Source organism: Hyperoodon ampullatus (assembly GCF_949752795.1).
Source record: "Hyperoodon ampullatus genome assembly, chromosome: 1".
Classification (NCBI taxonomy): domain Eukaryota; kingdom Metazoa; phylum Chordata; class Mammalia; order Artiodactyla; family Ziphiidae; genus Hyperoodon; species Hyperoodon ampullatus.
In genome coordinates, this window is record NC_136914.1 from 218,106,273 (window position 1) to 218,132,596 (window position 26,324).

Here is a 26,324-nt window from a genome sequence, read left to right on the forward strand (position 1 = left end):
ATCTGCATCCTTTATGATATCCTTCAAAATAAACTGGTAAATGTTAAAACACACACACACACACACAAGGTGCTGGGACAACTAGATATCCACATGCTAAAGAATGAATTCGGATCCCTACCTCATACCATATACAAAAATTAATTCAAAATGGATCCAAGGGCTTCCCTGGTGGCACAGTGGTTGAGAGTCCACCTGCCAATGCAGGGGACACGGGTTCGTGCCCCGATCCAGGAGGATCCCACATGCCACAGAGCGGCTGGGCCCGTAAGCCATGGCCGCTGAGCCTCCGCATCTGGAGCCTGCACTCCACAACGGAAGAGGCCACAACAGTGAGAGGCCCGTGTACCGCAAAAAAAAAAAAAAAAAGAAAAAAAAAAAAAAAGGATCCAAGACCTCAATGTAAGGAGCTAAAACTTTAAAATTCTTAGAAAGAACATAGGTGTTAATCTTTGTGACCTTGCATCAGACAATGGTTTCCTAAATATGACACCAAAAGCATAAGCAACTAAAGGAAAAAGAGACAAACTGGACATCATCAAAATTAAAAATTTGCATCAGAAGACACTATCAAGAAAGTGAAAAGACAATTTATAGAATGGTAGAAAATATTTCCAAATCATATATCTGATAAGGGTCTAATATTCAGAGTATATAAAGAACTCTTATAACTCAACAGTAAAAGACAACACCCCAATTTAAAATCTGCAAAGGGGAATTCCCTGGCAGTCCAGTGGTTAGGACTCTGCTTTCACTGCCGAGGGCACAGGCTCAATCCCTGGTCGGGAAACTAAGATCCTGCAAGCTGCATGGCATGGCCAAGAAAAATAAAAATATCAATAAAAACCTGCAAAGAACTTGAAGAGACAATTCTCCAAATGAGATATATAAATGGCCTATATGTATATGAAAAGACACTATTATACTATTATTATTACAGTAATATAAATCAAAATCACAATGAGATACCAGTTCACCCCCATTAGGATGGCTATTACTAATAAAACAACAGATCATAACAAGTGTTGGAAGTGGACTGGAGAAATTGGGACCCTCATACATTGCTGGTGGAAGTGTACAATGGTGCGCACACTTTGGGAAAAAGTTCCAGCATAAAATTACCAGATAGCCCAGCAATCCCACTCTGAGGCATATTCCCAAGAGAACTGAAAACATATATTCACACAAAAACTTGTACATGAATGTTTATAGCAGCACTATTCACAATAGCCAAGTGTTCACCTATGGATAAATGAATAAACAAAATATGGTATATCCATACTATGGAATATTAGTTTTGGTCACAAAAAGGAACACAGTACTGATACATGCTACAACATAGATGAACCTCGATAACATTATGCTAAGTTAAAGAAACCAGACACAAAAGGCCACAAGTTATGAGTCCATTTATATGAAATGTCCAGATTAGGTAAACCATAGACAGAAGTAAATTAGTGGTTGCAAGAGGAGGGAGGAGGGGGCAATTGGGAGTGGCTGCTAACAGATGTGGGGCTTCTTTCTGGGCTGATGGAAATGATGTGGTGATAACTGCACTCACAGTGAACATAATAAAAGCCACTGAACTGTACATTTTAAAACAGTGAATTTTATGTTATATCTCAATGAAGAAAAAAGAACTATAATCGGAAACAGTTAAAACTGGTGACCTCAGTGGCAGAAGAGCAGCATACTTCTACTCTTTTTTTTTTTTTTTTTTTGCGGTACGCGGGCCTCTCACTGTTGTGGCCTCTCCCGTTGCGGAGCACAGGCTCCGGACGCACAGGCTCAGCGGCCATGGCTCACAGGCCCAGCCGCTCCGTGGCATGTGGGATCCTCCCGGACCGGGGCATGAACCCGTGTCCCCTGCATCGGCAGGCGGACTCTCAACCACTGCGCCACCAGGGAAGCCCTACTCTTCATTTAATACTATCATGCTGGCTTTTTTAAACCACATTCAAGTTATTATTCAATAATTTTAAAATTCATATATGTACATGTATATATATCTCCATATATGCACATGTATAGATATATGTATTTATGCTTTTGCCACAGCTGCCCAATCCATTCTTCTTCTCTGAGAACTTCCCCCACTGCTGAGGTATGGGTCTCAATAGTTAGGACTATCCTACGTAACACTGCCCTGGCCATAGCTGACGAGTGGACCCCTGACTCCATGGTGGGCCAATTAAATTCTCTAACCCTGGAATCTGGGATTAAGATAAAGATGCTAGCTCAAGTGGGTTGGAACTGACAGGTGAAATTGGGAGCTGTGGAATAGAGAAAGATAAAGTTTACGTGCAGAGATGAACATAGCCTAAGGGAGAAAAACTGCGAAGCGCTGCTTGGTTGGATTCCTTCTAGTTTTCCAATTCCATTCAGTAGTCTCTTGGGATACCAAGCCACCCTCCCTGCCTTTGGGTTTTATAGCCTTATAACAAATCACTTTTTTTCAGTGGTCTAACAAGGGCCAGGTGGTAGGAGAGATAGAAGGTGGGTACAGACAAAAGGGGGTGAACTGTCAGTACAGAGTCATGGTGACAATAAAAAAGCAGACAGACTTTTAGATGATTTTATTATTGCTTTAAATTCTCTAAAATGCTAGTGATAAAATACTACTCCTTTCCCTCCTCCACACACCAATGTCCTTTTTTTCATGAGCTAGTCTAGTTCTAGCTCTGTTAGATATGACCAAAGTGCCTTGAATATAATCAAAACTAATGATCTTGACCCAACCAGCAATCTGAAGAGTACATAAAGAATCAGATAAGCATTCCTACTTTTCTGAAATTAACAGCAGTTATTAATTCAAGTGAAAAAAACTCCTTCTTTAAAATAAAAAATGATTAAAAGAAAAAGAAGTATACAAAACTTTTTCTCATCTAAGATTCCTGCTTTTGTTTAAGGGAAGCAATTTAATATGGGTCAGTAAATGAACAATCACTGCGGGGACTGAGCCATCAGCATTATGCACATAACAGAGCCCAATAAAGTATTCCTAAATCTTAAGCCTTTGGACCTCAAGATTCTACATATAAAATCTTTTAGAAACTGGTACAGAAACATAAAAGGCATTTTATGAAGGCTTATAGGAAAAAATTTACATACGAACAATTGTAATATGGCAGATACAAATTCAAAATATGGATTGGTTCACAAAGATGAATTATGATTCATACAGTTATGATTGGCCTCTAAGAGAATTTCAAAGTTTCTTATCCAAACCAAGAAAAAAAAATTAGGATTTGCATGTGAGAGTAACTCATACCTGGTACGATCACATCGCATTCTCTGAACCAATACAATGTCCACCAGGACTGTCCTTAGTTTAGATTTGTGGTCACAGTAACCACCACAATTGATACCATTTCTGATTGATTAATCAGTCTTTCCACTGCCTCTCCTCAGCAAATGTTCACGGAGCCCTTCTGATGTACAGGTATATTCTAGGTGAATAAAGCACCTACACGCCCTGAATTCCTAGGGTTAAAATACAGCCGAGGAACCCAAGAAACAAGTGATTTCAATAACATGCTTTACAAGCTAATTTCCAGGCCACACAGGATCCCATAATTACATGCAGCAGGAGGTACCTAACTGAGGTTCCCAAAGGAAGAGTAAGATTTAGCCAGGAAAGTGGCCCTGGGAGAGGAAGTGGGGACCAGGCAAAGGAAACAGCCTATGCAGAAAGCCTAGAGGCAAGGTTCAAAATCAAAGAACTGAAAGAAGGTTCAATATGAGGGGGAATATAGTGATGAGGTCTGAGAGCTGGGCAGGGGCGGGGTCCAGAAGGCTTCATAAACCACAACAGACGGGCATTCCTTTTCTATCTGGGGGAAAGATGGATTCAGAACAATTTCCTACTAAACCAAAAAGAGTCTACAAGTTTAACACCTCACTCACTTCTCACACAAACATACCTGTAAATGCTGTTATGATAAAGTTATTCAATATATTCACAGTGATAGGAAAATATAGCAAAAATATATACTATACATCAGAACAGCTTCTACAAAAACATCATGACTGTAAGTATTAGTTGTTTTCTCTGTAAGACACAACCTGTATGAGAATAAGACATTCTGGAGGGAAACACATCCACAAGGTCCAGGTTCCCACAACACTACACAAACTTTACAAAATACTGTGAAGCCAATATTTTATATCCAAATTACACCTTTTGTACTATAATGAGTCGTCTGCCTCTTAGGATCATACATGCAGGAGACAAAATCTGACACAAATACATTCAAATATATACCAAATATAAAATCATCTCATTGATCCAGCAAGATTAGGATAGGGGTATTTCTCATAAATAAATTTTCTAAACATCAATAACGGGAACTTCACCCTTTAAGCACCAAAACTTACTTTTGAAAGATTTTTCCTAAAAGGTATTTATGCCCCTGCACCCTCTTAAACCTACTGTGCAACTTAATCTTCACTCCACATTTTGGGGCCATTACTTTGGAAATCAATTATTAGTTCCAGTATTCATTACGAACATCAATCACTAGGATTCAGTGGAGAGATATATGCCCCTTCCTCAAAAGCACCCTTGATGGATATACAGTGATTCCAAAAAAAAATTTTTTTTTAACATATGCATAGTTTTAAATTTCTTCTTTATCAGGTTGTCGGTGTTCACTGGCTACAGTCCGGTTGCCTATCCAGGCCTTCTTCTAATTTGCAGCTTCTAGTTTCAGCCTGGGAAACCAGCTAACTAAACTAGTTCAAATTATAAGGGAAATGAATGAAGATTTGCTGAGTGAGCCTTTCCTGCAAGAAGTACACACATTTTCTGCCATCGGTTTTGGCTGCCGGGGACTACTGAGCTTCTTAATAGGCGTTCTCACTAATATCCCACAACGACTTAAGTGAGGAAGGCCACTCTACAAGTTTAAGTTACCTCCTGACACGTCAGGTGTTCTGATCTAACACACTGATTTCTGGTCAGGTTTGCGTCCACCACTCCTAAGCGCAAAAGACATGGGGGATGGGGCCAAAATGCCCAGTTAACTGCAAACAAACCTAAATTTTCCGTAGCAGAAAAGTGGCATTAACAATAATTGCAGCTAAAATTTACTAAGCTTGCCTGCCACATTCTAAGCTCTTTCTATGTAGGAGCGCGTTTGAGTAGTTCAACATTTCTTGCTACCTCTGGCACAACAGGAGATGGAGACCCAGCTGGTTTTAAAGGCATCCTTAAAGAAAAATTAAGCTGTTAACACTAAATCTTATCTCGAAAAGAGAGGATGTGTGTAATACAGGAGTTAGAGCCAACTTCTGCTGTGAGGGAGCGAGTACTCCCCCGACACACCGGAAGTTTTGAAATATCCTGCAGGCTTCCCCCAGGCAAAGTGCTTTTCCTTCACCCCATCTCCGCCGGCCCTCGCGAAGGTTCAAGGGCCCCTCCGAGCTCTGCCGCACGCGGGGCTCGGGCCGCCAGCAGGGCCAAGAAGGGAAGCGAGGCCGTCAATCACGGCCGCCCGCCCGCCCGCTCCTCGCGGCGTAACCTCGGCCGCTTGCTAATCGCGAATCGGGCAGGTGGGAGGCACCTGCGGCCGGGCCCGGGAAGCCGCGGCCCGAAGTCCGCGGTGTGGAGCGCCGGCCGGCGCAGGCCCGGCTGGCCGTCTCGGCCGCGGGAGCCCTCGAGGTAGCCCCGCGTGGGGCCGCGCAGCGGGGCCGGGCCCGGGGCTCCGTCAACTCGGCAGCCCCCCCGGCCCTCCCCCGGCGCCGCCACTCACCGAAGAAGCCCTGCACGATCCCCAGCGGGTGGCTGAGCCAATCCTCCCCACAGGGCATCTCGCAGACGGGCCGGAGCCGGCGCGGCCCGGCGTCCCGAGCCGCTGCTCCTCTTCGCTAGCTCGGCCGCTTCTCGCCCGCGCCCTCCCACGCAGGGTGAGCCTCGCGGCGCGGGCCGCCCGGCCTCCCCGCGCCTCAGAGAAACAGCGGTTGTGACGGCAGCAGCGAGGCGCTGCCGGAGAGGGGCAGGCGGCGCGTGCGGGCTCCCACCCGCCACTTTGCACAATGGCGGGAAATAGGCGCCGCCGACCGCGCTGCCTGCGACCTGGGTGGAGCTCGTGCGGGGAGGGGCGGCGGAAGCGCGCTGCGCGGTCCCGAGGCGGGGAGGCGGGGCGGGCCTGCTGGGGGGAGGGGGGCGGGCCGAGGAGGGGCGGGGCCGCGGCCGCAGGGCGGCCGCCATCTTAGAAACGGGCGAAAGGAAGGGCAGGCGCGGCCTCAGGATCCGGAGCCCGGCGTCGTGGGCCGAGGGAGGTGTTTTGCTGGGTGTCCCTCCGCAGGATCGAGCGGGGAAACTCCCGAGGTCCGGTTTATACATTTATAGTGCGAGCCCTTGCACAGGCTTTGCAACAGCCCAAAAGCACAAACCCAAAGAGACCTCAAAGTTATCGCTGGGCAAAATTAGAATGTAAAGCAGCCTTTGGTGTCCGCCCACCTCATGGCGTCCTCTTGGTGCCTTTTTTTTTTTTTTTTTTTGCTGATGGCAACTCTTTTTTCTGATTCCCTGCCCGAAACCCTATGTAGTGACTTTCCTTCAGCTGGATCAAGTCTTACCCCAGTGAGGAAGGTGTACATTTAGATAAGGGGGACTTTGAAAAACCCCAAGCTCCCTTTCTGTTATCCCAGGCACTGCAGAGGGAGTAGTTCCTAATTGAGAGGCAAGTTCATAACTGTGAAAACATACCCTGGCCTGTGTCTGCCTAGAAGCTGGAAACAGCCGAGGAGCTTTGGCGAGGTTCCTACAGGACGTGTGTGTCAGGACACCCTCAGAATGAAGACGGTGGCATCAGCACACACAAAAGATCAAGTCAACAGTTACCTTTGAATGAGGAAATTTGGGAAATATGCAAGTTCTGTAATGAAACAGCCCCTAGGCCTGGAATATATCGGAGAAAATCCCAGTCTCATCAGCTGAAATACGGCGTATTAATGGAAGGATCTGAATGGAGTCTAGAAAGTGGGGAGCTGGAGAACCTGAACTCAGGTCTCAAGCCCTCCTTAGGGCAAAAGGGGTTATTTTGCATTTGTCACCGTGAACTGATTACATTCTGCACCCAGTATCCAGGGCTCAAGGTTGTTTGAATCCGCAGATGTAGAAACTGCAGGTATAGAGCGCCACTCACCCAGGGCCACTGTTCTATGCCATTTTATATAAGGGACTTGAACATCCGCAGATATCCGTGGGGTCCTGGAACCAACTCCTTGCAACTAATACCCAGGGATAACTATGACTGGCGTACTATATCATACATCTGGCTCTGGTGAGTTTGGGGGAGCTGTTTCAAATTTTTAGCATGACCACCACTTCATTCATCCATTCATTGAACAGAGGAGGTTGCCAAGTCCCTGGTATTGAATGGAGAAACCCCCTCTCTAGCTTTGTGGCCAGTAATACACAAATTAAATATATGTCATGAACATCTGCTTTTATTTATTTATTAATTTATTTAACTTTGGCCGCACGGCAGGGCATGTGGGACCTTAGTTCCCCCACCAGGGATCGAACCCCTGCCCCCTGCATGGGAAGCACAGACTTTTAACCACTAGACTACCAGGGAACATCCCGGACATCTGCTTTTAAATTGTGATCATTTCAGATTTACTTTATATGAAATTGCAGCTGAATACCAGTACAGCAGTGGCTAGGAACACTTAAGCTTTTGGTTTCTACCTCTGTATTCAGTGATTTGTAAGCAAACAATTGCTCAGATTTTACTTAAAGAGACACTGTGATTCTACTGAAATGTAATTACTTTATAATGTGAATAATTTCACCCTCTCATTTTCCTGTGGCAAGATGTTTTGACACTGCTAATAAGTAGTTATGAAAATGTAAAAGGCCAAGGGCAGGTCCATGAGAGTACTTCTCTATGGCAAGTTTTCTCTTCCCACCACTGGTAATCACACTTCTGCCCCCACCCCAAGTCCATATTTTTAAGGATGACGTTACGTAACCCTGTCTACAAGTAATTACCGAAGGCATTGGAAATACTGGGGTGAAAAAAGGGAGATACCATCCCTGCCTTCACGGTATGTATGGTTCAGTGAGAGACTTATTAATAAATAACTATTCATTTACAACCATGATAGGTGCCAGGCAAGAAAAAGTGAAGTTCTATAAGAGGAATGAACAGCACTATCTATTCTAGTGAGGGAGTCTTGTGGGGAAAGGATCCTTCAGGGATTTCTTGAACATGTGGCATTTACACTAGGACTTGAAAGATAAATAAGAGTTAGCTAGGTGAAAAGTATGAGGGAAAAGTGTTCCAAGCCTTAAAGGGAGGAAGACAAAAACTTGAATAGAAAATTAAAAGAATCACAATTTATTGCATGACATGGCTATCAATAGTGTTTAAATAGCATAATAATGTTACAATTTGAATATTAATCTAACCAACATTATAATTTTTTAAAATATTTTTTAATTTATTTATTTGGTTGCACCGGGTCTTAGTTATGGCAGGCAGGCTTCTTAGTTGTGGCATGCAAACTCTTAGTTGTGGCACGCATGTGGGATCTAGTTCCCTGACCAGGGATCGAACCTGGGCCCCCTGCATTGGGAGTGCAGAGTCTTCTTATCCATTGCACCACCAGGGCAGTCCGTATAATTTAACTTTAGGAGGCTAGAGGGATGAGGATATATAGGATTCATATATGTGATAAGGACAAAGAAGACCAAAAAGAGCAAAATCCTCATCTTTCATCTGAGAAGTCAACACATAATGCAAAGGAGAAAAAAAGCAACAGAAATGACATGTAATCGTGTTAATTTAAAAATATAGAAATACAGAAAGAATCAGCAGAAAGAATTGAATGTAGTTGCCTCAGGATGGGGTAAAAGTTTCTTTTAAACATTTGCTTGTTTTCTATATACTTATCACAAATTCAGCCTCAGCTGCACTAAAATTTCCACCAGATCCTTAAAGCAATGATTTTGGTATTTGTATGCTGCCTTGTTCCCCGGCACCTAGAACAGTGTCTGACATCATAGATGCTCAATAAATATTTGCTGAATAGATAATGCACACTTTCCATCAATTGCCCAAATCTCCTCTCTAGATATTTAGAGACATCAGCTATTTTATATACTTTATTTTCTTGGACATCTTTCCCAAAGCCCTTTTTCCTATTCCAATCTGGCCTTTGTTGCCTTCTACTTCTTAGGATCTTCTACCACCATTATCCTAACTCTTCTTTAGGATTCATCTGTTCATTGAGACTTTGAAAGAAGTCTGTTCTCTCCTTCCAGGGCTATATAAAATTTTCCCAGGGAAGAACTGCACTTCCTAGCTACAGAAGTGTAGCTGAGGTTGGTTGCTTGGCTAGGGACTACATTTCCCAGCCTTCTTTGATGCTAGGTAGGGCTGTGTGATTAGGTTTACCAAAGAAACATGAGGGAATGTGACATCTGGAACTTCCACTTCAATTTCTTAAACATTTGGCCCTGGATATGTTCTTTGCTCCTTCCTGATGGATAAGATGGTGATGACTAGAATGACCTAAAGTTAGCCTGAATTTTTATAGGAACATTGCATTCCGAGATCTCTTTCTTAACAGCTGCTAGCATTACTCTAAATAATACAAAAAGTATTATCAGAAGTGGTGTGCTGTCGTAACAAATAGAAAATAATGTGGCTCTAGTTTAGTGGTTGGATAGTGGATGACAATAGGTGAAAGACAAACTGCCTCAGGCAACGAAGGAGATGATTTTATTCAGCCTGTTGCAATAGGGAGAACACGCATTCAGGACATTTTTAAAGAAGAGGGGTAAAATTTGAGGTTTTATAAAACAGAGTCATTGAGGATGGGTAGGGGTGAGTCTTATTTTGGAATGTGCAAGAGCAAGGTGGTCCTTTACAGTTAGCCCTTTCTTAGGATACAAAAGGGAGCAGGAATTTTTTTTTTTTTTTTTTTTTTTTGCCTTGCCCCCATGACTTGCAGGATCTTAGTTCCCAGACCAGGGATTGAGCATGGGCCCCTGCAGTGAAAGCGCCGAGTCCTAACCACCGAACTGCCAGGGAATTCCCAAGGAGGAATTTCTTAACCATTCCTGTTTTCTGGGGAGTGAAGGAAACAAATAGGAAAGTTGGCACTCATCAACCAAGTCCTAACCTTTGTGAACCAATTGCTCTACTGTCAGAGGATACAGGTTCTATTGTTAAATATGGTCTGACCATTGTTTGTGTATTCAGTCTCTCAGATATACCTTGCAAGTCACGTATGTAATTTAAAAGTTAAATTAAAAAAAAAAACAAAACAGGGCTTCCCTGGTGGCGCAGTGGTTGAGAGTCCGCCTGCCGATGCAGGGGACACAGGTTCGTGCCCCGGTCTGGGAAGATCCTACATGCCGCGGAGTGGCTGGACCCGTGAGCCATGGCCGCTGAGCCTGCGCGTCCGGAGCCTGTACTCCGCAACAGGAGAGGCCACGGCAGTGAGAGGCTTGCGTACTGCAAAACAAACAAACAAACAAAAAGTAAAAAACAGGTAACACTAATTTTAATAAAATATTTAACCCAACATATAAAAATATTATAATTTGAACAAATAATCGATATGAAGACTATTGATCTTTTTTTCAAATTAATTCTTCAAAATCCGGAGTGTATTTTACACTTACAGCACATCTCAATTCAGACAGCCACATTTCTAATGATTAATAGCCACAGGTGGCCACTGCTACCAGATTAGGCAGCATAGGAGAAACTGAGGCCTTCCAGGATTGGAAAAACCAATCAATTCGGTGTTCAAACCCTAGGAGGATTCACTCAAAGGTATTTTCAAGGGTCCTTTAAGACTTCTCAGGTAAACTAGAGAATCTAGCCCTGTGGCAAAGATCAGATCAAGGTTGTAGCCTGGTTTCAGATGACCTCAAGTTAACCAACATTAGGCTGAGAGAAAAAAGAGCTCAGGTCAGACATGGAAGTTATTGGAAATAAAAAACCAGGAGAGGGGCTTCCCTGGTGGCACAGTGGTTGAGAGTCCACCTGCCGATGCAGGGGACATGGGTTCGTGCCCCGGTCCGGGAAGATCCCACATGCCGCGGAGCGGCTGGGCCCGTGAGCCATGGCCGCTGAGCCGGCGTGTCTGGAGGCCGTGCTCCGCAACGGGAGAGGCCACAACAGTGAGAGGCCCGTGAACCGAAAAACAAAAACAAAAACAAAAACAAAAAACAGGAGCCTGGCCTGAAAAAGTCTGCAACTGTTCAAGCCTGAAAGCAAGTCTCAGGCGCTAAACTCATACCAGCAGGAAGTAAATTGCCAAAGCTGTACAGCCCCCAAAGAGGACATGCTTCCCAGTGCTACTTCACATATGGCCTTGGATGACCATGGTCAAGGAGAAACCCCCAGAGGGCAAAGCCAGGGCCAGGAAGAACTGCAGATTGGTGAGTTATTTACACAGGACCAAACCAAAGACAGTCAGGACTAACCACAAACATTCTCCACTGTCAGGGCAAGGAGTATTTTCAATTTATGCCTAGCAGGATTCAATCATTTCTATGGAACCATGATTACTGTGTTTTCCATGGGAGTCTCCATTGCAGTTACCCTGTTTTTGCTCCACAACTGTCTATTGGGTGTCTTATAGTTGTAGCTCCTGAGGAACCACATCCAGACTCATTGGAAAGGGCTGAGCTGCCTAGAGATCCTGGACTTTTAAGCTGGATGCAGCTGGTTACCACCCTTGGGGCATGAGTATGTTCTATTTGGGAATAAGGGTGGGTACATGATGGCCAGAGGGACAGACTGCCATGGCAATTGCCATTTGCCCACCAAAATCTTCTTCCTCGATAGTTACAGAATTGTAGTTATAATGTGGGTACCCAGGTGGGGAGTGTATTTTCCAGCTCTTCTTGCACCCAGAAGGAGTGCATTCTGTCGAAGTTCCCAATAGTGGAATGTGAACAAAAGTGATGTGTGCAGCTTCTGTCTCACTTGTTAAGATGGGACATTTGTTCCTGAACTGCCCTGACCCCTTCGGACTTCGTTGGGTGGCAACAACTTGAGCAGCCTCAGAAGCCCCATGTTTAAGACAAAAGCTGGTCACCAACATGTACTTTTGTGTGAGTGAGACACGAACATTTGTTTGAGCCCTTGCATTTTCGGGTCTGTTTGTTTGGGAATTTGCTCGAATTCCCCTGTACACCTGTGTTGGATATCATGTTACCAGCATCCCCCATAGGAAGACTTTCTTAGCCTTATTCTTTTACTTTTGGTGGAGCAAGTCCTTCATATTTTCTTAGAAAGTGTGCTTGAGAGGTAAATATTTTGGGAGCTGAATTTCTTTGCATTTGACCTGTTTTTATCCTTCTGGAACCTTCAGGGATCTTTGTCTCCAATGCTCCAGTATGTATGTTTTCAACTATTGTGTTGGGTACCAATTAGAAAGTTGTATACTTCATTTCTGGGAATTAAAAAAATTTTTTTTGCCTTGATAATTCCCTCCCCTGTACTTTCTGTCTCTCTTAGCAGAGCTCTTAAAATTCAGATATTGGATTTTCTTGCATGGCAATCTAATTTTCTTAGGTTTCTCTCCTAGCTTCCATTTGTTTGTCTTTTTGCTTTACTTTTTGAGAAATTTCCTCATACTTATTTTCCTTCTACTGACTTTCTTTTTCGTTCCCTAAATATTTCTTTTCTTTTCTTTCTTAAACATCACCCTGATCTTGTTTCTTGGTTGCAGATCCCTCTGAAGATATTATTATTATTATTTTGTGTGTGTGTGTGTGTGTGTGTGTGGTATGCGGGCCTCTCACTGTTGTGGCCTCTCCCGTTGCGGAGCACAGGCTCCGGACGCGCAGGCTCAGCAGCCATGGCACACGGGTCCAGCCACTCCGCAGCATGTGGTATCTTCCCGGACCGGGGCACAAACCCGTGTCCCCTGCATCGGCAGGCGGACTCTCAACCACTGCACCACCAGGGAAGCCGTGAAGATATTATTGATAGATTTTTGAAAGTTCTTGCCTTCCTGTGTCAGTAATTTCTTCTAAATTGCCATTTCCTGTTCCTTTTGTGGGTTTTGTTTGAATCACTATCTTCCAGGTTAAAGAATCTTCTTGAGTAATCGTATTTGAAGTGTGGGGACTACCTCCCACCTGTGCTTTTTCTGATCACACCTGTCAACCTGACTTGATGCCCAGCACATCACCTTGTACAGAAAGCAACACAAACCTTCCTCCAAAATAATGGCCATTTCTGACAGTGACAGAACACGAGGCTCTTTTCCCACAATTTCTGAATCACCTACATGTGAGCTGATGCCTCCTACATCTCATGTTAAGCCTGGACATCTTTCTTCAGTTTCAGAGCCATATATCTAACGGCCAGGCATCTCCATTTTTAGGTTCCAGTTTGTCCTCCTGTTCCACTGTGTTCCCTGAATCAGAAATTAGCACACTTTCCCTTCAGTCACCTGTGTCTCATCCTCCCCGTTCACCTGCCTTGCCAGGTGGAGGTGAGTATGGAAGACAAGAGAGGGTGGCTGTCCCCTAGAGTGTGAACTGTCATGGCTAGGCCCGTTTGTCCACTCTTGTGTCCCCCGTGTCTGGCATAGGAGCAGGTTCACATAATAATATTTGCTGAATGAATATCTGAACAAAACAAAAAGTGTGGGGACTAAAAAGGTGATTGGAAGCTCAGAGCATATACATGGGTGTTGTTGGTTTTTTGTCTGGATGAGTTTATTTTCATACAAGTATTTCATGGAAATAGGAATGTAGCAAGCCAGTCAGGGTAGTAGGAAACAAATTTTAAGTGCAGGTTCACGCATGTTGCTCTATTTACGCCTGGGAGCAGGCTTTCGCAACCTCGGGCGCAGCAGCTGCCCTCGTCCGAGGCCCCTTTGCAGACGCAGCCCTGGGCACACTTGGCACAGCTCACGGGGCAGCAGGGGCAGCAGCTCTTGCAGGAGGTGCATTTGCAGGAGCTACAATAGGCGCAGGAGCCACCAGTGGCTCAGGAGCACTTAGGGTCCATTGTGAGCTGAGCTGAGGCCAGAGGTCCAAATCAGTGACAAAGAAGAGGTTCTTGGTTTAGTGGAGGGTGTGTTCCTGGGGCTTGTTGATTGTGAGCTTGATTATGGGGTGATTCTGCTCTGGGCTGTCTCATTGGGAAACCCGGATTTAATTCTCTGCAGATCTTTTGTTCCCTGACCCCAACAAGATGCTTCTAATCTCCTGCCTAGAGGTTGAAGACCCAGCAGCTAGTGTTTTTGGAGCTGAGTGAAGAAATTGGGCTGGGTTTGTGGAACAGGGTGTTTTATTACTCAGTATGTACATATTTGCTTAATCTTCCTTCTGTTTTACCCTCTCTAGAAGGGGAAAACTCAGCCTTTTTCTTTTTTTTTGTGGCACGCGGGCCTCTCACTGTTGTGGCCTCTCCGTTGTGGAGCACAGGCTCCGGACGCGCAGCCTCAGCGGCCATGGCTCACGGGCCCAGCTGCTCCACGGCATGTGGGATCCTCCCAGACCGGGGCACGAACCCGTGTCCCCTGCATCGGCAGTCGGACTCTCAACCACTGCGCCACCAGGGAAGCCCCAGACCTTTTCCTTTAAGGGGGATGGTCAATAGTCCAGTTACTGAGAGTGGGGGAGGGGATCTGTTTCTTAAACAGTTTTAACCAATCCTCCTAATTATAGGACCTCTCTCTTCCACTGGACTGCCACTTCCAGAGGTGCCTGAGGTTATCAGGTCCTAAATCTTTTGGTGATCCTGTGGTGGAAATAATGTTGCCTTTGAGCTTTCCCCATTACTGGTTTGCTAAATCATCTACTACTTGCCTATTTTTTTGGTGCCTTCCAAAATCTTGTTGCTGCCAAATCTTCTCCCATTTTCCTCATCCTTATGGGTTTGTGCCTAAAAAAACCAAGCAAATCCATCTGTGTTTTCAACAGAGCTTCAGGAAGAAGAAAATGAAGATACAGCTGTTCAATCTGACACCTTTCCCCGGAAATTACTCCTATTTCTGTTCATTCCTACTCCAATCGCTCTAATTTGAGCCACCGTCATTGTTCAGCTGGTCCACTGCAGCAGTCTGCCAACTGTTCTTTCTGCTCCCGAGGCTTGCTCTTTCCTTATCTATTTTATTACACTGAAGACAGAGTGAACTTTCTACAGAGCAAATGTTATTTCTCCACCTTCCTTTAAACCCTTCTTTCAGTCCCTTTTGCTCTTAACTTGTAAGGACCCTGTATCATCTGGCCTTGGTCTACTTTTCATTCTTATCTCCCAGCTTTCTCCTAGTTGCTCACTAGGCTCCATCCATGCTGTAACCCATGTTTCTTTTAACATTTAAATATGGCATCTTAAGGTAACCCTACATACTGTAACTTTATCTGTAATTGTCTCTCACCACTTCTTCCCGTCCCTCTCCTCCAAGCTTTTTCGGTTAACTTCTACTCATTGGCTTTCAGGTGTCAACTTTAATATCTCTTCTTCAGGAAAGCCTTTCATGTCACTCCAGACAAAGTAGGTCCTTTGTTGATGGTCTGATTGTTCTAAATACTTGCTATCCCTCCCCTAAAAGGGTTACACCTCCCTCTCCTGATGCTGTCAATATTCCACACAACACACTTTGAGAAATTCTACATTATTTTCATCACACTTTACTTTATTGTTATTATGTGTTTAGTTGTCTGTCTTCCTGACCAGACTGTAAGCTCCAAGAAGGAAAGGTCCTGTGTCTATCTTGTATACCATGGTACCCCCAGTGTTTAGTATACTACTTCGACCACCCATAGTAATGACAAAGACCCCCTTGACCAAACTCTAGAATGCCTACCAACAGCTTAAGGCCATGTCCCCAGGGTGAACCCTGTCCCCCTTAAAATGCCTGCCTGAGAAAGCTCGACACTGCCAGGAGAATTTATTTTTTCTTCCAACCCAAACCAGGTGATAGGTATATAGGCCCTGAACCTCCCTTAAAGCAGTTACTTTACAAAGCTTGCGATTATAAATCCTTTCTCCACCCCTTTGGAATATAAATCTTTTGTCACCCAGAACTGCCTTCTCAAGGACCTGAGAGCTGTCTCCTCCCAGCCTGGTAGGTACCTTGCTCTAACTTGTACCACTGCATGTCATAAAGATATGAGAAGTTAATTTCTGCTCCATATAAGTGCCAAGTAACAAACCCAGTCACATGGACCAACACCCCTTGGCACCCTTCAATGCCTTTGCCTTAGCACACGCCAGTCTAAAGTCTCCAGCCTTTTGTTTTGGGGAAGTTCAGTTCAGTTCACGACGAACACACTTCCTTAACGCAATAAAAATCTATCCTTATTGCTTTAAACTAGTATCTGGCTTTGTTTTTGTTTTGTTTTGACAGTAAGCATACTAGTTGTTGAATTAATAAACAGATACTATATAGGTGTGAACAGCTGGGGGAGAGGGTAGTTTCATTATTTGAAAGCTTCTTTTGGGTTTCTTCTATCCCTCTCCCACCCTCCAAGAAGTTGATTATCTGTTTTTTCTTTCATAATCTCTAACTATATGAAAGATGACAATTATATCCAAATTATCCATAGTGCATTTTAGGATTAAACTAGTCAGATTATTTTAGACAGGTGTAGAAAACTATTAAAAAAGTCACACACCTATTTTAAATGTCAATTCCCTGGTTTCTCTTTTAAACTTTTTTTTCTTCCCTTTGGCTTAACAACTTCAAAAGTTCTACCATTTCTATTTCTGGGCGAATGACAAGAGTTCAATTCAGTCCAAAACGACGTGGGCGGGTTAGATGCGGGTGTTTGGTTACAATTGGTTAGTTTGCCTAGACTTTAGCTGCAAATGGCCCACACACCTTTTCCTCCCGCTGTCTGCAGCTAGCACTCTGCTACCTGCGCCTGCGGGCTGTCGCTGTTCCTCCAAAATTTTATCTAGTTAGACGCTTCTGTGGGTACTTTTAGGAAGCCTAGAGAGCCCCCCGCAACCCGAGATTTTCAGTGCCGATTTGTACTTTGATTCACAACCAGCAGCGTTCCCTCTCCCACGCTCCCACCCCAGCCGCAGCCTCCACCTCTGCCGCCCTTCCGGCCCCGGCAGTGACCGAGGGCGTCACGTGCTAGGACCCGGGCGTGAAGCCTGCGCCGCCATGTTGATTCCTGGCGGCCTCGTAGGAGAAGGCAGAGGGAGGCTGACTAGCCGTCCGGAGTTCCGGCCCTTGTGCGCAAGTGCGGAAGTGTGTTGGCCCCGACCGTGACGGGTTTCCGGCTGGTGGTTCCGCACCGGACCCCAGTAGACGTGTAAGGGAAGGTGGGCCGCAGCCATGGCTGAGAGGAAGCCTAACGGCGGCGGAGGCGCCGCTTCCACCTCCTCGTCGGGCACTAACTTACTTTTCTCCTCCTCGGCCACGGAGTTCAGCTTCAACGTGCCCTTTATCCCAGTCACCCAGGCTGCCGCTGCCTCGGCCTCCCTGCTCTTGCCCGGAGGTAGTAAGGAGATGAGGATCCGGTGGGGCAAGTGTGTGCGGGGAGGTGGGCGGGCGGCGGGCGGTGGCGAGGGTCGGACGGGAGGTTTTCCTTGTGCCTGGACCCGACCCTCTGGTACCTTGCCAGGGCCATCAGTGGCCAGGTTTGAGTGGCCTGAGGACTTTGGGATGTTGGGGGCAGGGGCCAAGCTCTTCGTGGAAGGAACTGTTCCCAGTGCTGGACACTCCTGAACTGGCATTCCACAGATTTTTGTTGAACACCTCCTGGTGTGCCAGGTGCTTGCAGGGAATGCAAAAAAATTAGACAGTGCCTTCTCCTCTCCTAGGATACTGTAGGATATCTCTTAGGATAGACACGTAATATTTGCAAAGTAGAGGTACAGAACGCAGTAATCTTTCAAGGCGGTGCATCATTTTCTCTAAGGAGCCCTTGCTTGTTCTCAAGTCCCTACTCCTGTGAGCACCTTAGCACTTTGTACGTATCTTTATTATTGTCTAGGGAGATTGCTTTTTAACGAATACGTGGCATAACCCAGAGCTGGTGTTTAGGAGCACAGACTGTATTCCAGCCCTAGCCCTGCCAATAACTTGCTGTGTGACCTCAGGCATGTTACTTTACCTCTCTGTTCTTCATTTTCCATATGGGCTGTGATGAGAAGTGAACTGATTTTTGTAAAGCACTGAATATAGTGCCTGGCACATAGTGTTATATAAATGTTTGTGAAATAAACATGTCTGCCTCTCTATTTGGACTGTGGGCTTCTTGAAGTTTGCAGCTATAACTTATCTACCTTTTTATTTCTAGGATCTTGTTTAGTGCCTAGCACATAGATCCTCAGTAAATGTTGAATATCTTCCTGTTGAATAATTTATTCTTGTTTGGAAGACTGAGGAAAGTTTCATGGAGAAGTGAAGAGGGGCAAATCGGACAATACATGATGGTTCCCCTTCCCTTGTGTAATGTTTCTTCTTGGTACTTATCACCACCTGATGTGTACAAATATTTGTTTATCTTTAAAATTTTTTTTAATTTATTTTACTTTTTATTTTTGGCTGCACTGGGTCTTCCTTGCTGCGCACGGGCTTTCTCTAGTTATGGTGAGTGGGGGCTACTCTTGGTTGTGGTGCACGGGCTTCTCATTGTTGTGGCTTCTCTTGTTGTGGAGCATGGGCTCTAGGCGCACAGACTTCAGTAGTTGTGGCACACGGGCTTAGTTGCTCCGTGGCATGTGAGATCTTCCCAGACCAGGGGTCGAACCCTTGTCCCCTGCATTGGCAAGTGGATTCTTAACCACTGCGCCACCAGGGAAGTCCCATATTTGTTTATCTTATCCCACTAGCATGTAAGCTCCATGAGAGCAGGAACTTATGCCTAGAACAGTGTCTGGTACGCTGTAGACCTATTTTTCAATAGAAACTCGTTGAATGAATGAAAGGGTGGCAGTCAGGAATATGTATGTCTTGTTTTGATAGTGTGGCTGAAAGGTTCAGCATTGCCATTTTTGGTGGAGGACTAGCATGGCTGGAGCAGAATGCTTTGGGAGGTTGCAGGAATAAATAAGGCTGTACATGGGGTTTTCGTGTCATCCTCTGCTTCACAGATGTTTGGTTCATGCCCATCTTCCTTGCTATATAATTTGTTTGTGTCTGTTACTGTCAGTAAATGCTAAACATCTTCATTGCCAAGTACAGGATAACTTACCTGTCTTGAAAACCATTGTTTCTTGGAGATGGTTTATTTTTTTAATAAGAAAATTAATACTTTTTAGAACTAAAATCCTGTAACAAATATTTTTCTACCTTTAAAAAAGATTTGATCATTAGAAACCCATTCAGATCATTTCCAGAGACAAAAGGAGAACCTGTCACATTGGAAGCAACAGTTAATCAAGTCAGTGAAAGAGACACATAGGAAGCAATTTCATTCCACAAACCTGGATTGAGCAGCTTCTGTTTGCCAGGCCCTGTTCCCGAGGTCCGGGAGACCCAGAGGAGCAGATAGCATTGCCCTCAACGACTGCACAGTATATACAGACGCAGTGTACCCAGCTGTGTAAGTAATTGTGATACGGGTTTATGATGGCTGGAAAGAGGGATTGATAGGCTGCTGTGAGAGCTGTGGCTGTCAGGCTGGCTGACCAGGGAGAGGACATCCCTCGGGCCTTCAGGACCTCACAGAGGAGGCAGTTCTTGAGCTGAATATTGAAGGATACATAGAAATTAGGGAGTCTGGGGAGACAGACATGTGAGAGTCTGGAGGTGTGAGAGGAACCTGCTGATTTGGTGGTAGGTGCTCACATCCTCTCTCCCTCCCCCGCTTTTTCCGTCTCGCCCCGTCCCTCCACCACCTGCACCCCTCCATGTGACTAGAGTGAATGCCGGCGGGTGCCTCAAGTGGTCAGCGGGGCCCAGATCACGAAGGGCCTCAGACACCACACTGAGGAGTTTGTAGTTTACCCTGTGGGGTGTGGGGGGTGCCCTTGAAGGGTTCTGAACAAGACGGTGGGATTAGAGGTGTGTTTCAGAAAGACTGGAGTTTCCTTAGATTGCACCAGAGTGAAGCTGACCGTAGCAAGAGCGGCCGATCTGGAAGCCACTGCGAGTCAGGCAGGAGCCGGTGGCACTCTAGCCCTGGTCAGCCACACTGGGTGTGAAGAGCAGGGAACAGATATGAGAGATTTCTACACTGTCAAATTGTTGGGACTTAGTGACTCACGGGGGTCCAGGCTGTGCAGTGCAGAGTCCCCTTCTCTTTGTTCAGTTTCAGCCCCAAGACATAGCACCACCTGGCATATAATGGATACTGTGTACATATTTCTTTAATGAGGATCTGAATGATTAAATGAAGGGTGTGGGGGGAGGGAGCAGTCTGAGAGAGGAGGTTTCTGGTCTGAGTGTCTGGATGGATGTTGGCAGACATCTGTTGAGGTTAGTGAGATGTGTAAAAGGGGGGACATGAAGGGGGACAGTTAAGATGACAAATTGAATTCGGGCTTACTAAGTCTGAGGTATATGTGGCTGAACCTGCCAAAAAAGTATTGAGGAGGCAGTTGGAAAATAGGTTCTGGGACACATAAGATCAGTCTCAGTTTGAGACAGTTGGGAGTGTCACAAGTATACAGGTGCTCATTAAAGTTATGGGTCTTGATGCCAGATGTGTCTACATGTAATTAGAAAGTGCCCTTGAGGTGAGGCTGGCAGCTTGTTGAGATCAGTATTTTGTTTGTAATTAATGCTAATCAGAAAAAAGTCTCTTGGATCAGGTTGATCCCACGTTGTCTTAAAGGATGAAAGATACCACAGAGGTTTTTTCCTCTGCTTTTAGATGTTAAGCCATCAACTAAGAAATCTGAGTCCAAGTGAGGTTCATGTGACTGAAAAGAGAGGGTAGGAATCGGAAATGTATCAGAAAAGTAGACGGATATAAGCAGACAGGGGGCCTTGTGCAGGAAGATATTTTTAGTTACAAAGAAACAACTCAGAGGAGTATTTTGAATAGTGGAGTATCTCAGTTAGATTGATGTGTGTGAAATATAATGAGAGTAGCCTAAGAGCTGAAGGCCTCATTCAGCAAAGGTCAAGAAGGAGCTCGGAGCTTGAAAGGCCACCCTTTGGCAGGTCTCAAGGGCAGGGACCAGTGTGCCTGTGTGCTGGGAGACGGTCCACCCTTCTGATCTGCTCTATGCCTCCAGCAGTGGGAGATAAGAGGGAATTGGAGATGAGAGGGAATGAGATGGGAGAAGGAAAAGATTAGGAAGAGGAAGATGATGTTAGAAGCTAAGGCCTCCTAAAAGTTTCCTGAGGAAAGGTAGACTGGGCTTTTTTATTTCTGTTTATTTATGTATGTATGTATGTATGTATGTATGGCTGAGTCAGGTCTTTGTTGTTGCACGCGGGCTTTCTCTAGTTGTGGTGAGTGCGGGCTACTTGTTGCAGTGCACGGGCTTGTCATTGCGGTGGCTTCTCTTGTTGCGGAGCACGGACTCTAGGCGCGCAGGCTTCAGTAGTTGGGGCTCATGGGCTCTAGAGCGCAGGCTCAGTAGTTGTGGTGCATGGGCTTAGTTGCTCCGTGGCCTGTGGGATCTTCCCGGACCAGGGCTCGAACCCATGTCCCCTGCATTGGCAGACGGATTCTTAACCACTGCACCACTAGGGAAGCCCAGACTGGACTTTTGAGGCCATGTCGAAGGAAAATGTTTTTATCACTATTTTACGACTTGGTAGCAGAAGAGAGGATAAATAGTTTGGTGCTAATAGTACCCACAGTGAAGATCAAGTTGGGCAAAGGGAAGTGAGGAGAACTTCCCTTAGTTAGAAAATGACTTTTCCAGTGATTTGGCATTCCCTAGTGACTATCTGGTTGTGATACTGTGTGGTTTTAGGGATGGCAATTAATGGTTGACCTACTTTGCCTCAGGAATGCAAATACCACATGTTCACTTATATAATGAGTGCTTTGTAGGTAAGAGCCTGACACACCCCTTGTTGTCAACAGAGTTAATATCTGTACTTTAGTTTCTTGTCCTTACTGTACAGATAAAGTTTTGTGTGTTTGGGTAGCAGAACAGTATTTGAATTGTTTCTTACCAGGAAAAACCAGTATTCAAAATAACATGTAAAACTAGGAGTATAGATTTTGTTTCCATTTTTTAAACCTTCTCCTATATACATATATGTCTACATAATTTATACATGTCTACAAAATAAATAGTATATAACTATTTATATTTATTTTAAAAGTGTGGAAAGGTATGTATCAAAATATTAACCATCTTAACAGTGATTGTCTCTGGGAGGTGAGCTTATGAATGAGTTAGTATTTTTCCCTCTTGTTTCTTATTCATGTTTTCTAGTTATTTATTTCAAAGAAAAAGAAGTTTTTCATTATTGTCTTTACTGCAGAAATGTAAGTTTGAACAACAAAATAAGAGGTATAATTGCTAGATCTGGGGTATAGAGTCTTATCTACAGAGTGATGGCGTACCTTTAAACCATGTACCCTTCTGTTTCCTTTCAGAGGATTCCACAGATGTGGGTGAGGAGGACAGCTTCCTTGGTCAGACTTCTGCTCACACGTCTACCCCACAGACATTTAGTTACTTCTCTCAGGTATCAAGCAGTAGTGATCCTTTTGGGAATATTGGACAGTCACCGTTAACAACTGCAGCAACATCGTCTGGACAATCAGCATTCTCCAAGCCCCCAACTGCTCTCCCTTTTACAACCGGATCCCAAGATATGTCGAACGCATTTTCACCATCCATTTCGAAGGCTCAGTATGGTGCTCCACCTGCTTCACAAATGGGAATAAATACTTATCTGCCTTCTCAGCCTAGTAGTCTCCCTCCTTCAGATTTTGGGAGCCCACCCCAAGGAACGCCCCAACAAGGGTACAATCCATATCGCCACACAGCTGTAAGCAGCAGGGCTAATCCTTATATTGCACCACCACAGCTGCAGCAGTGCCAAACACCGGCCCATCCTACCCATCCCCCGCCCTCTGGACCCCCTGTTCAGATGTACCAGATGCCTCCAGGATCTTTGCCATCGGTATGGAAACGTGTTTTTATATCCTAATTATTCACTGTAATTTTTAATCTCTCTCATCTTAACCTATGTTTTTGAAAACACTGTGCTTTTAATAATATCATGACATTATTTTCAGAGGGTATGTTTTTGTAAGCTACATGCTTTCAAGTAAACAATCTTTTAAAGATAGCTCATTGAATGGTTCATATTTTAGTTTATATTATCTATTTATGGAAGTAGTAATTGATTTTAATGAGTTAAGCATATGCCAATATTTCCAGATTTAATGTAAGATACCAATAACAAATGTCATCTAGGGACATGTGAGAGTCGGAGCAATTATTAACAGACTGCCAGCTTCTCATTTTTTAATTATACTACTCAATCAAAACACTCAATTAGTGGGACTAAAATTGATTACTCCAATAATTTATTTTATTTACATTTATGGAGTTTGGATCTAGACAGTCAAACTCTGTCTCGGGTAAATTTTGCATTGGGTAAATTTTATGAAATTCCTTTATGCCTTTTTTCCCCACTAATTATTCAACTGACTTCCAAAGGGAAGTGAACTGAATAAAAAAAAAAGGGAAATGACTGAAAGGAAGAATTAAGAACCCAGCCCAGTGTGGCAGAGATAATAGTATTGCAATCAGAGTGTAACCTGACTTCTCTCTTGGGGATAGAGAATGGGTTCCATTTTACCATCTAATTTAAATCTTACCAATACACAAACTCTTGGTAATGTTGGATTTCAGCATATTGGAAAGTAACCAGATTTGTAGCATGTAATGTAAGTTAGTATACTTTGTTTGCTGATGAAATTTTGTAAAGATTCCTAATTAAGAATTTTTAAAATGACAATTTTAAATATAAAAAAAGGTTGCAAAAATAAAAATAGGACAGAGAACACCCCAATACCCTAAGCCAGATTTACCTGTCATGAACATTTGTTCTGTCATTTGTGAACGTGCACACTGACATGTGTTGGAGTATCCTTTCTCCCCTCCCTCCCTTCCTTTCTCACTCTGTATATATGCAATTTTGGGGGGAAACATTTGAAGATCAGTTAAATACATTATGATTCTTTACTCCTAGATACTTCAGTGTGTATTTCCTGAGAATAAGGATATTCTTTTACATAACCACAGTACAGTTATCAACCTCAGTAAATTTGCATTGATAGAATATTCTAAAATGATTTTTTTTTTTGCGGTATGCGGGCCTCTCACTGTTGGGGCCTCTCCCGTTGCGGAGCACAGGCTCCGGACACGCAGGCTCAGCGGCCATGGCTCACGGGCCCAGCTGCTCCACGGCATGTGGGATCTTCCCCAACCGGGGCACGAACCCACGTCCCCTGCATCGGCAGGCGGACTCTCAACCACTGCACCACCAGGGAAGCCCTAAAATGATTTTTAATAAAAATTTTTTTAAAAAATTGTATTCTGATTTAAAAAGTATTTTAAGTGCAGAAAATTTGAAAAACGCCGTATAGCCAAATGAATAAAAATTGCCACTAGAAAACCCTGTTTTTATTTTGTTTTATGTCTTTCTTAACCTTTTTTCTAGATAAAAGCATAGTGTTTTGGGTTTTTTTTTTCTTTTTAAATTAATTAATTAATTTTTGGCTGCATTGGGTCTTTGTTGCTGTGCGTGAGCTTTCTCTAGTTGCGCCTGAGCAGGGGCTACTCTTCGTCGTGGTGCATGCGCTTCTCATTGCGGTGGCTTCTCTTATTTCAGAGCACGGGCTCTAGGTGCGCAGGCTTCAGTAGTTGTGGTGCACGAGCTTAGTTGCTCCACGGCATGTGGGATCTTCCCGGACCAGGGCTCGAACCCGTATCCCCTGCACTGGCAGGTGGATGCCTAACCACTGCGCCCCCAGGGAAGTCCCAACACAAGCATTATGTATGTTTTTTGTGAACAAGCAAGCAAGCATTATGTATGTTTTTTGTGAACATATTTTAGGTGTTATTAAGATTTTTTCTAAAACATTTTTAATGGTTCTAGAGAATTCCAGCATATGAGTAAAAGATGATTTATTTAATCAGGTTTCTATTAGACATTTAGATTGTATCCACTGATTGTCTATTTTAAATAACTTTTTGATATTATGGGTACATTTTTACAATTATATCTTTAGGATATCTTAGAAATGGAATGTCTAGGTCAAGGAATATGCACATTTTATTTTTATTTATATTTATTTATTTATTTTTGGCCATGGGGCTTGTGGGATCTTAGTTCCCTGATCAGGGATTGAACCTGGGCCACAGCAGCGAAAGCGCCAAGTCCTAACCACTGGACCTACAGAGAATTCCCAAGGAATATGCATATTTTAAAGATTCAATAAATCACAAGAGACATACTGCCAGGTTGATTTCTGTAAAGGTATTAGTTTACTTTGCCATCAGTGTGAGAAAGTCCTGTTCACTTTGCAACTGATTTTGGGGTTTGTTAGATTTTTAAAAATTTTACTTGCTTTGGAGCCTGGTTATTAAATAGTTGTCTAGAGAAATATTTAGGATAATCATTACTATGTTAGTTTGGGTCTGAAACATATACAGAATTGTTCCTTTGGACAGACGTGATGGTCCTAACTTTTGTCCCCCCCAGATTCCTCCTTCAGTGCAGCCAGGGCTGTCCCCTCCAACCCAGCAGCAGGCACCTGCTAGACCTGCGGGTCCCTCTGTGCAAGCGTCATCTCTTTTTCTACTTCAAAACCAATATGAACCTGTCCAACCCCACTGGTTTTACTGCAAGGAGATAGAATACAGACAACTATGGATGCCTTTCAGTGTGTTTGACTCTTTGAATCTTGAAGAAATCTATAACTCAGGTAAGCACAGATCCTGCATCATTTGTATCTGATTTTAGGAAGAGAGGAATGAAGAGTATTTATCCATGGCCTACTTTTTATGAATGTCAAATTTTTTAATCCTTGTAGAGCCTGCCAGCCTCTGTACCTTAAGATGATAATATTAATATAAGTTCTGAGTTACTTGAGCAAGGTATTTGAAGAAATGTTTTAGTAATTTTCTTTTTTTGTTTAAATCCAAGAAATAGAGTCGTTCATATAACCGAGGTGTCAGTTTTCTTATTTCCCTTATTTGTTTGTAGCTATAGGGCATTTATAAAGCATTTTCTATGGAATTCGTGTTCCTGAAGATGCTGTGAAAAAAGTGTTCCATGGTCAGATGAGTTTTGGAAGTGCTGTAACTACATCCATCTCTTGAGATAGTGCACAAGAGTGTGTTAAGACTCTGAGAAGTCTTCGCTATAGAAATAAGTTTTCATTGTTTATCCTGATGATATTTCATCTTGGGACTTAAAAATCACCTATTCTTTAG

At 44.0% G+C, this 26,324-nt stretch overlaps 2 protein-coding genes and 1 pseudogene across 8 annotated transcripts in view; 1 reads left to right on the forward strand and 2 right to left on the reverse strand.

Moving 5' to 3' along the window:
- Window positions 1-5,811, reverse strand: part of MCMBP (minichromosome maintenance complex binding protein) — a gene marked incomplete at its 5' end in the record, with an annotated part of 60,577 nt that extends 54,766 nt beyond the window's left edge. For both annotated transcript variants that reach the window (XM_079707793.1, XM_079707792.1), the window contains one exon: window positions 5,754-5,811. In XM_079707793.1, coding sequence (XP_079563919.1) covers window positions 5,754-5,811 — 58 coding nt within the window. The remainder of the gene's footprint in view (window positions 1-5,753) is intronic.
- Window positions 5,812-13,724: 7,913 nt separating this feature from the next.
- Window positions 13,725-14,000, reverse strand: LOC307058572 (metallothionein-1-like; annotated as a pseudogene). The gene has a single exon. The product of its transcript is annotated as a metallothionein-1-like (transcript).
- Window positions 14,001-17,271: 3,271 nt separating this feature from the next.
- The window catches only part of SEC23IP (SEC23 interacting protein), a gene marked incomplete at both ends in the record, with an annotated part of 36,625 nt that continues 27,572 nt past the window's right edge, over window positions 17,272-26,324 (forward strand). For 3 of the 5 annotated variants that reach the window (XM_079717889.1, XM_079717890.1, XM_079717891.1), the window contains 3 exons: window positions 17,287-17,449; window positions 22,466-22,998; window positions 25,591-25,813. In XM_079717889.1, the coding sequence (XP_079574015.1) occupies window positions 17,287-17,449; window positions 22,466-22,998; window positions 25,591-25,813 (919 nt within the window). Of the gene's footprint in view, window positions 17,450-22,465; window positions 22,999-25,541; window positions 25,814-26,324 lie in introns of all 5 variants that reach the window. The other 2 variants (XM_079717892.1, XM_079717888.1) reach the window with 2 other exon arrangements.